General features: G+C 39.2%; 1 protein-coding gene across 2 annotated transcripts in view; it reads left to right on the top strand.

Moving 5' to 3' along the window:
* The window catches only part of calcr (calcitonin receptor), a 140,365-nt gene that overhangs the window by 59,792 nt on the left and 59,757 nt on the right, over positions 1 to 20,816 (top strand). For both annotated transcript variants that reach the window (XR_004558306.1, XM_034161519.1), the window contains exon 2: positions 19,590 to 19,657. Coding sequence is in view for 1 of the 2 variants with exons in the window: in XM_034161519.1 (XP_034017410.1) it covers positions 19,613 to 19,657 (45 nt within the window). In the remaining variant the exon portion in view is untranslated. The remainder of the gene's footprint in view (positions 1 to 19,589; positions 19,658 to 20,816) is intronic.

Below are 20,816 nucleotides of genomic sequence, written 5' to 3'. Positions count from 1 at the left end.
TGCCAAATGATCCATCATTTGTCATTAGGTTGAACAGAAATTAACCCAGATGAAGGACACACACACACACACACACACAGGTTCAGGTTCAGGTTAATTTATTCCAGACATGTCAAAAACCGCATGAACAAAACATTATAAATACACCCACATCTACATATCTTTAACACCAAAGAGATTTAAATATATCTATACATACATCATCTCGTATACATACCTACATATAAACATGAATAAGAGTTCAGATGCAAAACCCAGTAAGTGCTTTTTTTTAAATGGAGAAAAATGCATTTGAAAATGGAGATTTAAAGGAAACCCTATGTGGAAATGCACAGACTTTCATCAATAAAATGAAAACAGTTTGTTCAAATTCTTTCATATTTTGCACACTGATGGTCCCCTTGACAGCCAAGTACATGTTGGCCTCAACTAAAAATGTATGGTTTTGGAGATACTGGGTTTTGCATCTGAACTCTTCATATTTACATATACACATACTCATAAGTTTTTTCCCATTTCTATTTTCATGTTTCCTTTTTGTGAATATTTCCAAATAAAATAAATAAAGGTAATCAATAGTAAATTAAATAAATATTTTCATAATGTTTATACCCTGTCTATATACCCATACTATGCACATATAATATACATACACACACAAATAAATCCAAGTACACCCATTTCAACATGTCTGAAAAGGGGTTACTTACAAGTGAATTATGTATCTGCTGTGCAGGTTTTGTGTATGTTTCAGGAGCAGGGCTGGATAACAGGCAACCCAAACTGAGACTAACTGTGGACAGGAACTGATCAACCCCAACTTTGCTCAAAAATCAGCCAAGACACAGTGCAAACCGGATACAGTACACCTGCAAAACATTCACAGCACTTCACTTTTTCCACATTTTGTTATGTTACAGCCTTTTTCCCACAATGGAGTAAATTCTTTTTTTTTCTCCTCAAAATTCTACTCACAACACCCCATAATGACAACATGAAGTTTTTTTTTTGCAAATTTATATATATATATATATATATATATATATATAGAGAGAGAGAGAGAGAGAGAGAGAGAGAGAGAGAGAGAGAGAGAGAGAGAGAGAGAGAGATAAAGAAAGAAATCACATGTACATAAGTATTCATTTGTGCTCTGGCATGCACTGTCAACTGTGGGATCTTATATGTAGACCGGTGTGTGTCTTTCCAAATCATGTCCAATCAACTGAATCTCAAGAATGATTAATGGAAACAGGATGCAGCTGGATTAGCAGCTGCCAACTTGTAACTAATAAGTAATGTAAGTGATAAGGTAACTAGTAATCTAACTTAGTTACTCTTAAGATTGAGTAATCAGCAAAGTAACTAATCAGCAAAGTAACTAACAGTTACTTTTCTGAGTACTAAATCTTGAAAATAACAAAGTTAGATTACTAGTTACTTTATTAGTTACATTCAGCAGCTGCCGAAAAGTTGTCTGCAGCTGCTAATGAAGTAACTGTATAAAGTAACTCTAAACTGTAACTGTAAAAAGTAAATAATAAAGTAACTTTTCAAAGTAACTGTGGCAACACTGTTCACTGCAAATACTGTGAATACTTATGTACGTGTGATTTCCTTTGGGGGGTTGTTGCAATTTATATCACATTGTCATTATGGGGTACTGTGTGTAGAAGTTTGAAGAAAAAGTGAATTTCATCCATTTTGGAATGAGGCTGTAACATAAACTGTGGAAAAAGCGAAGTGCTGTGAATACTTTCTGGATACACCATATCTTGTGACATACAGGTGCGTGATTATGAAGTGAGGCCTGGTGTGTAAATAGAAATGCGACTGATACATCCTCACAGAAAACAGTGATCAGGAACTAAGCAGCACTCAGGTGCACAAAACTCCACATAAACAGACAGAAAAATGGTACACAGTGAATCTTGACATCAACATTATTTTCAGCAGTTTTCCAATGACATTTTGTTGGCTAATAAAATAACTTTTGGCCATTATCTTGATGGTTGGTGTAGAATGAATGCAGCACATTTTTCTGAGGTGTGTCTAAGTTTTATTTGCGATTGATAGAGCTTATAAACTAGATGCAAAGTTGGATGCTTCATGCAGAAGAGCTGGATTTACCATGTTCATCCATCATGAGTGTGTTGTATTCTATCAGCCAATCAGAGCGTCACCTGTCACTGCCTGTAAACCGGAGTGTGCCTGGCATGTGCACATTGGGGCACCTTGTGACGTTACCCGGTGGGCACATATTAATTAACAAAATACATTATTTGCTTGAAACTACTTTAGCCGGGATATTTTCCACCCAGCTACATACTAATTAATCAGGAAAATACATGAATGGAGTGGAGTGTATTTGGAATTGAAGTCTTCCTGAGACCCATAGAGCTCCTACCCAAACCTGGACATGCATAAATTAATTAAAAAAATTTAAAAAGAACAAAAAAAGAGGCTGGATCCATAAGTAACCCAAAGTCACCCAATTTGTAATGCTGTGGATCCAAACACACACACACACACACACACACACACACACACACACACACACACACACACACACACACACACACACACACACAGTGCTCTGTAATTCGCCGCTCATTAATGAGCAGTGGATATCGAAACAGTAGCAACAGACTGTCTGACGTTACATTGATTCTGACTCTTAATTAACCCATTATCTTTAGGAAATATCATAGAGGAAATAGAACTAATTGCATTTGAAGAAGACTTTCATTCATCCACAAGCCTTCCTCCCTGATTAAGAGAAGCAGATTTTCTTTTATTTCTCCTCACAGGAGCACACATATTCTCTGACCACCTGCCTGAAAATCCAAGAGTGATTATTTTACACACGTATCACAACCTGGAGATGACACAGACGCAACAAAGGAAGGAAAAGAAGTCAGCAAGTCATGTTTTGAAAAATGATCACTTTCATGTGATAATTTGCTCAGCAACATTTGACAAAGTGGATTAAATTAAGAGAGAACGAGCTGCGTGACACTGTGCGGAATTAATGCGGCTCATTCCATGTCTTCAAGTCTCTTGCTGTCTTTTAAATGGCACCTTTCTTCACCCTCATAATTCCCTGCTATTCTTTTTACGTTAAGCAAGGACCCTCTCTGTGCTTCATGCTTTGTCTGTCCTGATGATGATCTTTGCTGACAGCATGTGTGTTCTGATCCCACGGCAGATCTGACATACAAGTACAACACAGCAAGAATTACTTGCTCCTGACTAGAGTGATGGATATTTTTGGCTTGGATCTGGAACCAGGTCTTGGATTGTTAGACCAGAGCCTGATTTCATAAAGCAGTCTAATTTTGTTTAGTGGAATAAACTCACTTAGTTGACTAATTTTTTGACGTTAGTCATTGCGCAAAGCAATTAGTCTGCTAAAGTTTTGCATTGCCTGACTAAAGTTTTTAGCCTGGTACAGAGGAGGCTAATCGTATTTTAGTTGACAAAACTTCAGTGTCTTACCTCAAAAAAAAGAAAAAAAAGAAAAAAAAAGCAGCTATCATGTACCAACACTTGATGAATGAGCACTCAAGAGCACCCTTACATTGCTCGTATTCCTCCAAAAGACCAGCTTCCTCTGCTTTTGGCCATGGTTGCAGCAGACGACTGTCATGATGTGTTTGTGACAGTTCTCACATTAGCCACCGGGTGTCACTGCTACACTGAGCAGCACTGTATGCACAAAAAGGCTTGACGGATGTGTAGAAGAAGAACTGCTAGGCTAAGACCTAAGCATGTCATTCTGCAGTTCGTATGTGTCTGTAAATGTTAATAAAGCCAGTTAACGAAACAAAGGCTGGATAGTTCGTGACAACGACCAACCCGGAAGTAAACAAAAGTGTGCATTGGAGGCGTTTCTTGGCAACGGAACTCGTGAGGTTGTTATGCCCTCACGAGTAGACTAATGCAGGATGGCTAATCTACATGTTTAGCCATCGATGTGAAACGGTGGTTAGACAGATAATGTTGGGCGACTAACCATAGTCGACTAAGTAAGTTTAAAAGGTTAAACTGCTTCATGAAATCAGGTCCTGAGGGGAAACAAATATTTTCTCAAACCTTTTGTTGTGTGGGCCGCTGAAGAGGAGGTACTGCTGGCCCACCACCACTAGAGGGCGCCCTGCCTTGAGTGCGGGCTCCAGGCACCAGAGGGCGCTGCCGCCTTACAGGAGCAGCCAGGACGACAGCTGTCATCCATCACTGGAGACAGCTGATCCCAATCAATACGGAGGTATATCAGCAGGACGGCATCTCCACCTCATTTGCCGAGATATCGCCATACCAAAGAGGTAACGACTCTCAGCCGTTCGTGTGCTTATACATAAGTATTGTTCTGTACATGTTTTTGCAGGAGTACCTGTTTAATCTCTAGACAGCAGGAGCTGGTGACTGGGAGCTAGGACTGCACTCCTTTTCCCCCTGAGAGATAACTGCTTACTCTGCACATTCTTGATTGTTGTTGACGAGAGGTGGAGGTGGACTCTCCACCCTCCGTGTTGCTGGGTGCAGCCGCATCCACACCTGACTGTTTCTGTTTCCTGCCAGCAGTATCGGATCCGGCGAGCGGAGGCAGTGGCCACCTGGGAATTCGGGACTTGGCGGCTCCAGTATCCCCGGGGTCCGGTGGCGGAGGAAATCGGGTTGGTTCCGGTTCGACTTGGACAGACGTCTCCTATCGTCGAGCCTGCCCACACGACACCTTTGAATTAGACTCAATCTCCCTATTGTTATCAGTTGTATTTGTTGTGCCTTTTTTCACAACAGTAAAAACAGTGTTATTTGATTCCTCCATTGTCCGTTCATTTTCGCCCCCTGTTGTGGGTCCGTGTTCCTACACTTTCACAACACCTTTTCTTGATTTCACAGATATGCATCTGGGAATACCACAGTTGGAAATACTTTCCATACCTTGGAAAACCGTACTATGCTGTTGTATATAACATAGGATAGTTCATAGCACAGGGGGTTCTGAAACTGCCTAGCTTGTGCTAAAGTGATACTACTGGTTGCTAAGGATGTTTATGCACATCACAGGGTCAGACCACATCAAACTATACCATATATCACATTGGTGAACAGTCATAAAATTCACACACTGGTTTTTCAGGTGGCATCAGTTATACTGTAAATTGTGAGTTTCTGGGAGGCATATCCATGAACGTGATAATGGGGTTTTGCAACTGACTGAAAATTAGATTGATAATTTTAAAAAGGAATAGTTTGCGCCATCTGTCATGCTTAGTTATCACGTTACAGGGTAACATATGTCACAAGCAGAGGTGTCAAGTAACGAAGTACAAATACTTCGTTACTGTACTTAAGTACACTTTTTAGGTATCTATACTTTACTCCATTACTTATTTTTCTGCCTACTTCTGACTTCTACTCATTACATTTTCACACAAGTATCTGTACTTTCTATTCATTACATTTTTAAAACAAACAGCCTCGTTACTCTTGGCTTCAGTTTAATGTTTATATATATATATATATATATATATATATATATATATATATATATATTTCACGTCATGTGCGCCTGTAATCAACTTTTCTGCAGCACGGCTTTACTTTGAACCGTGAACCAATTGAAGCAGTGGTTCACAGATTGAAGCAATGCTTCGACCTATTGCTTCGTTTATTCTTTCTTTCTTTCGCTTAATTTTCCCCCGCTAAAACCATAAAGAGCATACTTCTGTGAGTATTATTTACCTTTTCTATGTTAAACCGACCTGTTATGGTCTTCTGAAACAGTTGATAGATGTATTTTATAACTTAAAAACAGGAGCGATGCTAACGCGTTAGCATGTCTATGGCATTTTCAATGTTAAAACTTAGCATTAAGCAATTGCAGCTCTCATCACGTTCGGGTGCATTTGTTTTCAAATTGTAATATTTCTTAAATTTATTTTTGTTTATATATTAATAATCTAATGATTATTATATACAATTTTAGAGAAAGAGGCAAAAAGAACCTGAATACAAACACAACAGAAAATATAAAAGCAACTAACAATGAACATACATAAATAAATACATACATAAATAAAAATAAATGTTTCCTGTCAACACCTAGTGACTCTTACACCTCCATTTCATCCCTGTCTTATTTAATGACAGTTTGTTTCGGTCAAACCATATTTTCAGTCTGTTAATTTCTTCAGTGATTTCCTCCAGAACTATCTGCCAAACTAGAAAACTGCTGCTTCCTCATAAGAGCAGAATACTACTGGAATGAATCTGAATAAGGAAAGTTGTATTTTGTTTTTTTTTTCCTTCACTAAATGGATGCTGCACTCACTGCAGTTTATTGTCTGGAATAGTCCCAGATTGCATTTCAGAGCTTCTAGAATTGAAACATTTTCGTGCAGGTGGTGTTCGGGGGTAATTTTGGTTTTTGGGTCTTGGGCCACATGTAGAACGAATCAGTTTTTAAATTAAGCTTTCAATTCATATAGTGGCATCTACCTTTTTTTTTTTTTTTTTTTTTTTAAAGGTTACTTTATACTTTTATACTTTAAGTAGGTTTTGGAGCACATACTTTTTCACTTTTACTTGAGTAAAGAGGTCAAGTTGATACTTCAACTTTTACCAGAGTGTTTTTAAACTGCAGTATCTATACTTCTACTTAAGTAACAAATGTGTGTACTTTTGACACCACTGGTCACAAGTCATAGAATCCAATGGACGTCGACCTTGTTTGAACTTTACTTTGGAGACCAAACATTCAGCACAGTCAAAACTATTCCATTTATTAATCATTTTATTTCAACCAATAATTTGCACAACTTTTTACCAAAATTGGAGCAACTTTAACTTCTGACCCCTGTACAAACTGAAACTGATCTTTGTCACCATTTTTGCCTTTTTTTTACCCCATAACTCCAGAACATTCGGTCATAGATAGTCCAAACTATACCTTTTTGGAATCATTATGATCAGACAAATAATGTGGTATAGTTTTCAACATGACTGGAGCAATTTTAAATTTTGACCCCTTTGTAATTCTTTATTGACCCTTATAGCTCATTAGAGGTCAGCTCCAGGATGGCTCCATATCTGAAAATAAACATTAGTTAATTTAGAATATGTGTGGCAAATTCCATGCTTTTATCACAAAATGAACAATTGTTTTGCTATGCTGCCCCACTAAAGACCCAAGCATGAACATTACCCTACATGATAAACAGTGTCCATGATGGCAGCAACAACATGAGAATCCGGTAACTTGTGCATGGGGTCAGTAAACAGAAATAAAACATACCACACAGGAAGTCCAATATGGCAGGTTAAACTCAAGGCAATGGAGGTCAGGAGATCAAAGCAGTGCAAATAAATGCAAAAACACTGGTACACACAAGACAATCTGGCATTGGAGTAAAGGCTATGTGACACTTAATTAATTGAGAACTAGGCATTCGCAGGAATGCGGAAACCCAAGTGCCCAGGAAAAAAACAACAAACAACATGCATTTGGAGCAAGACCAGAAAGAAAACCAGAGATCATAAAACTAATACCAAAACCTGAACCATGACATACTTGTCACACTTTATAGTTTGTTTTAGGTTTATTGGTGATGAGGTTATTGTTTGTTTTTAAAGTGCTGTGCTTTTGTATGTGGCATATAGACATTTCTTAAAAATATGAAGTCACTGCAACAGGAACATGTTTGATGTTTCAGCAATGTGCTCATTGATGAATCTGCTGGATCTGCACACAGTCTGAGATAAAGCTTTGAATGTATCGTTGGGGAAGGGGCAAAAGGTGGGGATGATGACTAAAAGGGAGGGAAAAGAAGGGGAAGGAAAGAGGGGGTGGATGAGAGGGAGAAGGAGAATGAATTGACATGAGAGGAAAAACAGATTTAAACAGACAAACGCTAAGTGGAGAAAAGAGCCAAGAGGTCAAAGTGTAATCACAGGAGAGAGTGAGATTTGTGCGAAATGAGGGGTGCATGTATGAAATGATGCAAGCTCATTCTTCTCATCTGAACGGGACACGCTGGCATTAAATATATTTTCAGGTCGATGATAAAGATGTGAAACATGAGCAAGTCGAGCTGCAGAGTTTATCCATGTTTGAGACAAACTATCTGCTGTGGGATGTTTTCTCATTTATGTAAGTGCAGCAGATAATGTTAAGTGTCACGTTCTGGCTTCCACCTCAGCCTGCACAGAGGGATATACTGTTGGGATGATACCATTTTTTCCATCCCTGAAGAAAGCAGTTAGAGCCTAATCTATGTAAAAAAAAAAAAAGTCTATGAAGTGAACAGTGAAAATCTGTAACATCATGACATAAAAAATGGGAAATGCAAAAACAATGAAGCAGTGTTTAATTTACAGTAAAATACAGTGGAATACTGAGCCAAATGTGTGATAAAATTGGCATATTTCATTGTCAAATTTGTTGTGGATTTCGGTATTGTAAACATGGCAAAAAAAAAAACACAATAAGCGATACAATATTGTTAAATTTACAACATGATTGTGTTAACAATACTTGTAGGTTTTGGGTTTTAAATCTGCAGGAAAAACACAGACCTGTGTGAAACATTACTGACTTTTTGTCTTATTTTGAGTAATTTGGGGGTTTTGACAGCCTCTCTCATGCCTAGCATGATAAATTATGCAAAAATGGATCTATCAAACAATCCTGCTGCACGTGTGACAAGATTTTCATTGAGGCAGCAGATGATAAAGAAGTATCTTTTGCTTGCTGACAACAATTCATATTCATCTTGAATGAATTGAAAATTGTACTGTCTAAGTAGTATTAGTAATATTAGTCATAATGTTTTAAATGGAAGAGTCACATCAGTGATGCACAAGATCCGTATGAAAAGAAATTTCAGTGACTCACCAAAATATGAAATTTAAAAATGTTCCCTGTTTGTGTCTGAACACAATGAATAAATACAAGCAATATTTCCACAAAGAAATATTCTTTGTGCAAAATAGTGTCTTGGTTGGAAATAAATCATAATTTAAGGCATGTTTGTAAATGCAATACAAAGTGTTATTTTACACACAGGGCTAAATGGCATCAATCATAAAGATGCGTTTCTTAAACAACAATAAATGAATGAAATTAAATAACCATATTGAGTTGTTTAGTTAAACATTAATGAAAGGCCTATAAAAAAGTACATATATCCTTTCAAGACGTGTGATGTTGCATCGCAATTGAGATAATTTGTCTCCATCTGTCACCAGGACATAGTTGTTTCCTCCAGACTGACGGATGGGTCTGAAATGGCAAAAAATCTGATCTAACTGCACAGATCTGTGCAGCCAAAGTCCTGTCAAACTGATGCAACAATGTCAAATGGAAAAGAGAGATGAGGGGACGTTAGAGAGGATGGAGAAGAAAAGCATGACAATAACCAAGAGACAGAGACTTAAAAAACAGACATCAAAAAATTTTAAAAAGCGGAGCTGCTAATTCTTTATTTTAAAATTATTTTAATATTTCATTGCATTTGATGAACTGTTTTCATTTGAGAAAGGATTTGTTCTTGAGGTTGACATTAACAGAATGCCAGAAAAATAAAAGAGAAATTTTGAAGAGAGGCGAGCTGAATGTACAAAAGACATTTAATGTATAAATGAAAGGCAAACTTTAAAACTCTCAGTGGGAAAAGAGACGCTTTTCAGATTCATCATGTCTGGCCAAGGACATAAATATATGAGTCAATCCTAGACTTTCTAAAACTTGACTCAGTTCTACAACTCCACAAACCCTGTAGAAAGAATTTTGTATGAATTTAGTTGCAGGAGAAAGAGAGAGGGAGAAAGAGAGAGAGAGAGAGAGAGAGAGAGAGAGAGAGAGAGAGAGAGAGAGAGAGAGAGAGAGAGAGAAAGAGAGAGGGAGAAAGAGAGAGGGAGAAAGAGAGAGTGAGAGAGAGAGAGAGAGAGAGAGAGGGAGGGAGAGAGAGAGAGATTCTACACAGAAATGCATAAAATTAGAAAACTATGCTGATTTTTCCAGTTGCACACAACCCTGCAGAAGGGATTTTGTATGAATGTAGCCAAATCAATGTTTACATTGTCGAAGCAGGTGTTATATAGAGAAAAAAATATAAAAATTAAGACGATGTACACACAGTTAACAGTATTCTACAGTAAACAAATGTGTAAACAGGACAAGTGGAATTGAAATAATAGTAAAAACTGTGCTTTCGGTGTAATAGTATACTATCCTATAAAATGTATATTATACGTAGAGAAAGTGACATAACATTTCAATCTCCTGTTTTGGGTTTACGGTGGTTTATGTCCATTGCTCCTTCTTTTCTTGTCGCAGCTGCTCACAAACCTTGCTGCTGTGTTTACACATTGTTGTACTTCACCCAACAGATACGGACGTTTGTCAATGTTTGTCATCCTCTCAACATCTTTTTGGGTGTTTGTGATCTGTGGTAAGTGCGTGTCTCTGATGTCTTGGTAGAGTGGGCAGGTGGTTAGGAAGTGCAGCTCGGCCTCCACCTCGTGTTGTGAGCAGTGGGTGCACAGTCTTTCTTCTCTGGGGAGCCAGGTCTGTCTGTGGCAGCCTTTCTCCACGGCGAGGCTGTGCTCACTGAGTCTGTACATGGTCAAGGATTTCCTGCTCCTCTCTCTATCTCTCAATATTTCAGTAGTAATGGCAGTGGCAGTAGTGGCAGTAATTAAACCATTACTTAAAAAGCCATCACTTGACCCAGCTATCTTAGCTAATTATAGGCCAATCTCCAACCTTCCTTTTCTCTCAAAAATTCTTGAAAGGGTAGTTGTAAAACAGCTAACTGATCATCTGCAGAGGAATGGTCTATTTGAGGAGTTTCAGTCAGGTTTTAGAATTCATCATAGTACAGAAACAGCATTAGTGAAGGTTACAAATGATCTTCTTATGGCCTCGGACAGTGGACTCGTCTCTGTGCTTGTTCTGTTGGACCTCAGTGCTGCTTTTGATACTGTTGACCATAAAATTTTATTACAGAGATTAGAGCATGCCATAGGTATTAAAGGCACTGCGCTGCGGTGGTTTGAATCATATTTGTCTAATAGATTACAATTTGTTCATGTAAATGGGGAATCTTCTTCACAGACTAAAGTTAATTATGGAGTTCCACAAGGTTCTGTGCTAGGACCAATTTTATTCACTTTATACATGCTTCCCTTAGGCAGTATTATTAGACGGTATTGCTTAAATTTTCATTGTTACGCAGATGATACCCAGCTTTATCTATCCATGAAGCCAGAGGACACACACCAATTAGCTAAACTGCAGGATTGTCTTACAGACATAAAGACATGGATGACCTCTAATTTCCTGCTTTTAAACTCAGATAAAACTGAAGTTATTGTACTTGGCCCCACAAATCTTAGAAACATGGTGTCTAACCAGATCCTTACTCTGGATGGCATTACCCTGACCTCTAGTAATACTGTGAGAAATCTTGGAGTCATTTTTGATCAGGATATGTCATTCAAAGCGCATATTAAACAAATATGTAGGACTGCTTTTTTGCATTTACGCAATATCTCTAAAATCAGAAAGGTCTTGTCTCAGAGTGATGCTGAAAAACTAATTCATGCATTTATTTCCTCTAGGCTGGACTATTGTAATTCATTATTATCAGGTTGTCCTAAAAGTTCCCTAAAAAGCCTTCAGTTAATTCAAAATGCTGCAGCTAGAGTACTGACGGGGACTAGAAGGAGAGAGCATATCTCACCCATATTGGCCTCTCTTCATTGGCTTCCTGTTAATTCTAGAATAGAATTTAAATTTCTTCTTCTTACTTATAAGGTTTTGAATAATCAGGTCCCATCTTATCTTAGGGACCTCGTAGTACCATATCACCCCAATAGAGCGCTTCGCTCTCAGACTGCAGGCTTACTTGTAGTTCCTAGGGTTTGTAAGAGTAGAATGGGAGGCAGAGCCTTCAGCTTTCAGGCTCCTCTCCTGTGGAACCAGCTCCCAATTCAGATCAGGGAGACAGACACCCTCTCTACTTTTAAGATTAGGCTTAAAACTTTCCTTTTTGCTAAAGCTTATAGTTAGGGCTGGATCAGGTGACCCTGAACCATCCCTTAGTTATGCTGCTATAGACGTAGACTGCTGGGGGGTTCCCATGATGCACTGTTTCTTTCTCTTTTTGCTCTGTATGCACCACTCTGCATTTAATCATTAGTGATCGATCTCTGCTCCCCTCCACAGCATGTCTTTTTCCTGGTTCTCTCCCTCAGCCCCAACCAGTCCCAGCAGAAGACTGCCCCTCCCTGAGCCTGGTTCTGCTGGAGGTTTCTTCCTGTTAAAAGGGAGTTTTTCCTTCCCACTGTAGCCAAGTGCTTGCTCACAGGGGGTCGTTTTGACCGTTGGGGTTTTACATAATTATTGTATGGCCTTGCCTTACAATATAAAGCGCCTTGGGGCAACTGTTTGTTGTGATTTGGCGCTATATAAAAAAATTGATTGATTTCTCTATCTTAACATTTGTGTGGTTTTGAAGTTAAATGTAGGTTGAAATAAGCTTTTTTTTGGCTCAGTTTCTTTCATTTCCAAAGTGTAAATCTAGTGACCATATAGGCCACTGTTACTTGTACTACATTAAAGATAAATATATGTACTTTTCTAACCAGTTAGCACTACATATTTATAAAACCTATGAAGCATCTACATCATATGTGCATGCTGACTTTTCACATAACCTCATATAACCTAAGCAGCCAAACCTTCGGTGCAACATGGCACTTCTGAGTTCATGTACAGTGTACTACATACTGTACTCACTCTCCCGATGAGAATACTTTTTTTTGTCTTCACAGACACATTATTGCACACATCTTACTGGACCTAGTGGCCTGGAAAATCCTCCAAGCTCTATGTTTGGAAACAAGTGAAGAGCTAATGGATGGAGGAGAAGGGATGCAGCTGCACAAAAATAAAAATATAAAAAAAACAATGATGCACAGTGCTGACAGTCAAATATCGCCTGAAGCTTTAATAAACTGTCACAGGTGCTGCAAGATACAAAATGTGCTGCTGGGAGATGTGCTGTTGAGTGACTGGGAGTTTATTATTACATCTGACAGAATGTTGTACTTTTTCAAATGTTCAGATAATTTATGCTGGATCAATCAATCAATCAATCAACTTTTTTTTTATATAGCGCCAGATCACAACAGACAGTTGCCCCAAGGCGCTCTATATTGTAAGGCAAGGCCATACAATAATTATGAAAAACCCCAACGGTCAAAACGACCCCCTGTGAGCAAGCACTTGGCTACAGTGGGAAGGAAAAACTCCCCTTTAACAGGAAGAAACCTCCAGCAGAACCAGGCTCAGGGAGGGGCAGTCTTCTGCTGAGACTGGTTGGGGCTGAGGGAGAGAACCAGGAAAAAGACATGCTGTGGAGGGGGGCAGAGATCGATCACTAATGATTAAATGCAGAGTGATGCATACAAAGCAAAAAGAGAAAGAAACAGTGCATCATGGGAACCCCCCCACAGTCTACGTCTAAAGCAGCATAACCAAGGGATGGTCCAGGGTCACCTGATCCAGCCCTAACTATAAGCCTTAGCAAAAAGGAAAGTTTTAAGCCTAATCTTAAAAGTAGAGAGGGTGTCTGTCTCCCTGATCTGAATTGGGAGCTGGTTCCACAGGAGAGGAGCCTGAAAGCTGAAGGCTCTGCCTCCCATTCTACTCTTGCAAACCCTAGGAACTACGAGTAAGCCTGCAGTCTGAGAGCGAAGCGCTCTAATGGGGTAATATGGTACTACGAGGTCCCTAAGATAAGATGGGACCTGATTATTCAAAACCTTATAAGTAAGAAGAAGAATTTTAAATTCTATTCTAGAATTAACAGGAAGCCAATGAAGAGAGGCCAACACGGGTGAGATATGCTCTCTCCTGCTAGTCCCCGTCAGTACTCTAGCTGCAGCATTTTGAATTAACTGAAGGCTTTTTAGGGAACTTTTAGGACAACCTGATAATAATGAATTACAATAGTCCAGCCTAGAGGAAATAAATGCATGAATTAGTTTTTCAGCATCACTCTGAGACAAGACCTTTCTAATTTTAGAGATATTGCGTAAATGCAAAAAGGCAGTCCTACATATTTGTTTAATATGCGCCTTGAATGACATATCCTGATCAAAAATGACTCCAAGATTTCTCACAGTATTACTAGAGGTCAGGGTAATGCCATCCAGAGTAAGGATCTGGTTAGACACCATGTTTCTAAGATTTGTGGGGCCAAGTACAATAACTTCAGTTTTATCTGAGTTTAAAAGCAGGAAAATAGAGGTCATCCATGTCTTTATGTCTGTAAGACAATCCTGCAGTTTAGCTAATTGGTGTGTGTCCTCTGGCTTCATGGATAGATAAAGCTGGGTATCATCTGCGTAACAATGAAAACTTAAGCAATACCGTCTAATAATACTGCCTAAGGGAAGCATGTATAAAGTGAATAAAATTGGTCCTAGCACAGAACCTTGTGGAACTCCATAATTAACTTTAGTCTGTAAAGAAGATTCCCCATTTACATGAACAAACTGTAATCTATTAGACAAATATGATTCAAACCACCGCAGCGCAGTGCCTTTAATACCTACGACATGCTCTAATCTCTGTAATAAAATTTTATGGTCAACAGTATCAAAAGCAGCACTGAGGTCCAACAGAACAAGCACAGAGATGAGTCCACTGTCCGAAGCCATAAGAAGATCATTTGTAACCTTCACTAATGCTGTTTCTGTACTATGATGAATTCTAAAACCTGACTGAAACTCTTCAAATAGACCATTCCTCTGCAGATGATCAGTTAGCTGTTTTACAACTACCCTCTCAAGAATCTTTGAGAGAAACGGAAGGTTGGAGATTGGCCTATAATTAGCTAAGATAGCTGGGTCAAGTGATGGCTTTTTAAGTAATGGTTTAATTACTGCAACCTTAAAAGCCTGTGGTACATAGCCAACTAACAAAGATAGATTGATCATATTTAAGATTGAAGCATTAAATAATGGTAGGGCTTCCTTGAGCAGCCTGGCAGGAATGGGGTCTAATAAACATGTTGATGGTTTGGATGAAGTAACTAATGAAAATAACTCAGACAGAACAATCGGAGAGAAAGAGTCTAACCAAATACCGGCATCACTGAGAGCAGCCAAAGATAACGATACATCTTTGGGATGGTTATGAGTAATTTTTTCTCTAATAGTCAAAATTTTGTTAGCAAAGAAAGTCATGAAGTCATTACTAGTTAAAGATAATGGAATACTCAGCTCAATAGAGCTCTGACTCTTTGTCAGCCTGGCTACAGTGCTGAAAAGAAACCTGGGGTTGTTCTTATTTTCTTCAATTAGTGATGAGTAAAAAGATGTCCTAGCTTTACGGAGGGCTTTTTTATAGAGCAACAAACTCTTTTTCCAGGCTAAGTGAAGATCTTCTAAATTAGTGAGACGCCATTTCCTCTCCAACTTACGGGTTATCTGCTTTAAGCTACGAGTTTGTGAGTTATACCACGGAGTCAGACACTTCTGATTTAAAGCTCTCTTTTTCAGAGGAGCTACAGCATCCAAAGTTGTCTTCAATGAGGATGTAAAACTATTGACGAGATACTCTAACTCCCTTACAGAGTTTAGGTAGCTACTCTGCTCTGTGTTGGTATATGACATTAGAGAACATAAAGAAGGAATCATATCCTTAAACCTAGTTACAGCGCTTTCTGAGAGACTTCTAGTGTAATGAAACTTATTCCCCACTGCAGGGTAGTCCATCAGGGTAAATGTAAATGTTATTAAGAAGTGATCAGACAGAAGGGAGTTTTCAGGGAATACTGTTAAGTCTTCTATTTCCATACCATAAGTCAGAACAAGATCTAAGATATGATTAAAGTGGTGGGTGGACTCATTTACTTTTTGAGCAAAGCCAATAGAGTCTAATAATAGATTAAATGCAGTGTTGAGGCTGTCATTCTCAGCATCTGTGTGGATGTTAAAATCGCCCACTATAATTATCTTATCTGAGCTAAGCACTAAGTCAGACAAAAGATCTGAAAATTCACAGAGAAACTCACAGTAACGACCAGGTGGACGATAGATAATAATAAATAAAACTGGTTTTTGGGACTTCCAATTTGGATGGACAAGACTAAGAGACAAGCCTTCAAATGAATTAAAGCTCTGTCTAGGTTTCTGATTAATTAATAAGCTGGAATGGAAGATTGCTGCTAATCCTCCGCCCCGGCCCGTGCTACGAGCATTCTGACAGTTAGTGTGACTCGGGGGTGTTGACTCATTTAAACTAACATATTCATCCTGCTGTAACCAGGTTTCTGTTAGGCAGAATAAATCAATACGTTGATCAATTATTATATCATTTACCAACAGGGACTTAGAAGAGAGAGACCTAATGTTTAATAGACCACATTTAACTGTTTTAGTCTGTGGTACAGACTAATAATAACTGATGATAATAACTGATTATTGTATTTAGACAAAATAGTGGCTTCGTAGATCTTGCATTCCCAAAAGCTATTTCAGGATCCACATTTCCTCTGTAGTTTTTTCAAGGCAGAATTATGAAGCTGTTTGCTGCTGCATCCTCCATGGAGCTTTTCAGTATGCTGGGCATACCTAAGTGGACTGAGTGAATTTGTTAAGACTGGAAATACAGCTCAGAGAGCCTCATGAAAATTGCTTTGAAACAATTATTTGCACAGATTATGTTGTCTGGGATTTGTGTTCGTGATGACAGGCTCTACAATTAAGATGAAAATGAAGAAATCTTTCAGGACAAGAAGTTAGAGCGTATCCAAATTCCAAACAGTGCTGAATTGTGGGATCCTGATGAGGTTGCTGGATATAATAGCCATCATATACACACTTACTGTGAGTGCTGTGCAGAGCGGGGGGTGTCTTTGACTTCATTTTGGTAGAGGGTTTTTGAAAGCCTAGATCTTACGACACTTTCACACCTACTGTGCTTGTTTGGTCAGGACCTTCAGACTTTACAGTTTGGGTCAAATCAAAATAGCTGATCTGAAAGCTACCTCAGACCACAGCACAGACCAAAGGATGAAAATTTGGTCAGACCAAAGTAGGTGGTCTCTGTCTGATCAAACAGAACTATGGTCCAGTTCATATGTAGTGTGAAAACATTTGTTGGGTGCTTCAGACTTTTGAAACAATTACAGAAAGTTGAGGCAGGTTATTTTCACCTAAAAGGCGGAGAAAAGAAATGGGGTGACTGTGCATGGTTGTCTGTCTTTTCTCATTAACAATAAAATAACATCTGTTTTGTTCTTGTTGCTGTAGCAGATGGTAAATGTTGGAAATATTTCATTTTTGATAGCAAGTGCTGTTGCATGCTGTTGGTAAACGTATCGCAACAATAAATGTAATTAATCGCTTTAAAACTCCTATACATTTTTGAAACATTACTGTTAGCCTTACCTTTGCCTAGCTGTCATCTTCATTGCTCTTCTGACTGTCCTACAAATTCTGAACAAGTGGAGTGCTGAATAGTATGAACATTATATTCCCGCTCTTTATACACATGTATGGTTTTTCTGTTTGAGGGCATGATTTATTAGTCTCACCCATTCTCTATGACCCAGCACATCTTTTTCACTGAGATCATTTTCTTATTGTTTTACGGTGGCTGGCATCCACCTTAATGGTGCATTACTGCCACCTTTTGCTCCGAAATGTGAATTACTGTACCTCTTTCTGATCACTCTACAGGATGACTTGTCAGGAGTGTAGATGATTTCTTCTAGTGGCCATAATTGATAGGCAAAGGCTATACGCCCAACCGTTGGGCAGATAAATATAATGTCTTACCTTATTCGCCCAACCGTTGGGCAGATAAGTCATACATTGAACATTACATGCACAACCGTTGGGCAGATAAATATAATGTCTTATCTTATTCACCCAACCGTGATTGTGTATTTGACACATTTTGTGCATCTAAACTACGTTTTTTACACCACTTTTTAAGGCTCTATTGTGGCGTATGTTTGATACATTTAATGCCGTCCTCTTTAATTACTGCAAAAACACGGCAATGGATGAAAACAGACAAACATCATAAGCATTTTTAACGGAAGCTTGTTAACGACGTCGAAACAGTTTGTGAATAAAATGCTGCTTGTTAGCTGTAAGATGGTGTTAGTTTGACACAGTTCCCTGGGTGTGATGAGCCAAACAGAAACGCTTTAGATCACAGCCCCTCTGCGGGGTGCGAACCCTCCCGCAGCCGGCAAGAAAATATCCACCTTTTTTCCCCCCTGCGTTGAAACCGGAAGTGAGCTTACAAGTACGCTCATTGGTCAGTTGTGGTTGGGCGTATATGCTTGTGAATTTACTTTATTGACCCAACAGTTGGGCGTATAGCCACTCCGTAATTGATAATGCAATATTGTTTCATATATACGTAAGTCACTTGGAAATATTAGTTGTAGGACCAGCAAAACAGGGTCCGGAACACACACTACAAATTTGAAACTTGGTTTGGACCTTTTTACTGTCTTTCTGTTGTGAAGACACCCTTTGTTTTAATCCAGGACAATCATACACTCCTCACTCTGACTCCTCATTCATATTTTCAAGTGCTGCAATCAGAGCATTCAGTTGATTCTGCAATGATCACAGCACTGTCTGCAAAGTCAAGTTCAATAAACCTTTCCTCACAGACAAAGGCGCCCATGTTACTAGACTCCATAAATCTACCCATCACCCAGTCTAACAGATAAGGAGGCAGAACACATCCCTGACAAATACTAGAATTCCCTCTGAGGAACTCAAAGACTGTGTGTAGGCCAGCTGTGATATGCAGCAACTCACTGGGGATGCCACAAATTCTCAGGATGTCCCACAGAGCATTTGTTAAATCATGAATGAGAAAATCACAGGAGCCCGCAAGGGTGTGTACACACCTATTTCCAGGTAAATTTGTCATTTTGCTGTGAAATTTCTTACCAGCAGCGTGCTAATGAAAGCTGAAACAAATGCTATCAATTGTGCTGACCTTTCACAATGACGTGCTTATGTATGCCTATCTACTAAACAGCACGCTGTGGGGCGTGGAGAAAAACCAGGAGGTAGACGCCAGTGTTCAAACTGCAGATTGATGGAATACCAATGGGGACTGACTCTATGAGCTAAAACAAAGAGGCCTGATGTGAATTCTAATCTCACCGAGTCACTTACTAATCTGGTAGAGCTGTGCCGCCATCCTGCAGAGGGCAGCCTCAGCAGGAGATGATTAATGACCATCAGCTATTTAATCTATGTTTTAGTCTTTGACTACATAACACATCCCCTTCACGTCTTCACTTTCTGTCATGCATGCACATGCACAGTAAAGGTTTGAAATGTCAGGAACCGCATTGCCTCTGCTGCAGTATTTTGCATTTCAGATTAATGACTGCTGTTCCTTTTGTCTCCTGAGGGGACATAATACTGATTTAAATCGCAACCAAATGTTTGTTCAGCGATTTGCTTTCGTGGTGGAAAGGTTTTGTGTGTTTTCTGACATGTCATCCTGTAATTTTATCCTCTGTCCTTAGGGATTTGCTTGGGAGGGGACGATATGATGATAGCAGTGTCTCTTTGGATCATTTGGCTTCTTCTGGTGGTAAGATCGCTAAAATTCAATGAATCCTGTAACCTTTCTTTCTCTATTCTGCTCTTATTACATAATACCTTAAAGGGGTCACCTTTTTAGAATACTATTATAAACCATCAGGTGTATTTGAACAAATATTAAAATTTGCAGCAACTAATGCCCTATAAACAACTGGCCAAGTGGTTGGTGCACTTGGTTTCAGTGTGGAAGGTTCCCTGTTCAAACCCCACCCCTGCCACATTTCTCCATGTAATGTGGACTTGCATTAGGAAGGGCATCCGGTGTAAAACCTGTGCCAAATCAACATGCAGGTCCACCTTGGAACTGCTGTGGCTACCACAAATCAAATCAAATCAAATCAAGTTTATTTATATAGCGCCAAATCACAACAAACAGTTGCCCCAAGGCGCTTTATATTGTAAGGCAAGGCCATACAATAATTACGGAAAAACCCCAACGGTCAAAGCAACCCCCTGTGAGCAAGCACTTGGCGACAGTGGGAAGGAAAAACTCCCTTTTAACAGGAAGAAACCTCCAGCAGAACCAGGCTCAGGGAGGGGCAGTCCTCTGCTGGGACTGGTTGGGGCTGAGGGAGAGAACCAGGAAAAAGACATGCTGTGGAGGGGAGCAGAGATCGATCACTAATGATTAAATGCAGAGAGGTGCATACAGAGCAAAAAGAGAAAGAAACACTCAGTGCATCATGGGAACCCCCCAGCAGTCTAAGTCTATAGCAGCATAACTAAGGGATGGTTCAGGGTCACCTGATCCAGCCCTAACTATAAGCTTTAGCAAAAAGGAAAGTTTTAAGCCTAATCTTAAAAGTAGAGAGGGTGTCTGTCTCCCTGATCTGAATTGGGAGCTGGTTCCACAGGAGAGGAGCCTGAAAGCTGAAGGCTCTGCCTCCCATTCTACTCTTACAAACCCTAGGAACTACAAGTAAGCCTGCAGTCTGAGAGCGAAGCGCTCTATTGGGGTGATATGGTACTATGAGGTCCCTAAGATAAGATGGGACCTGATTATTCAAAACCTTATAAGTAAGAAGAAGAATTATAAATTCTATTCTAGATTTAACAGGAAGCCAATGAAGAGAGGCCAATATGGGTGAGATATGCTCTCTCCTTCTAGTCCCTGTTAATACTCTAGCTGCAGCATTTTGAATTAACTG

This window comes from Thalassophryne amazonica, chromosome 20 (genome assembly GCF_902500255.1).
Source record: "Thalassophryne amazonica chromosome 20, fThaAma1.1, whole genome shotgun sequence".
Lineage (NCBI taxonomy): Eukaryota > Metazoa > Chordata > Actinopteri > Batrachoidiformes > Batrachoididae > Thalassophryne > Thalassophryne amazonica.
Note: the sequence above shows the minus strand (reverse complement) of the source record. Positions and strands in the feature narration are given on the sequence as shown.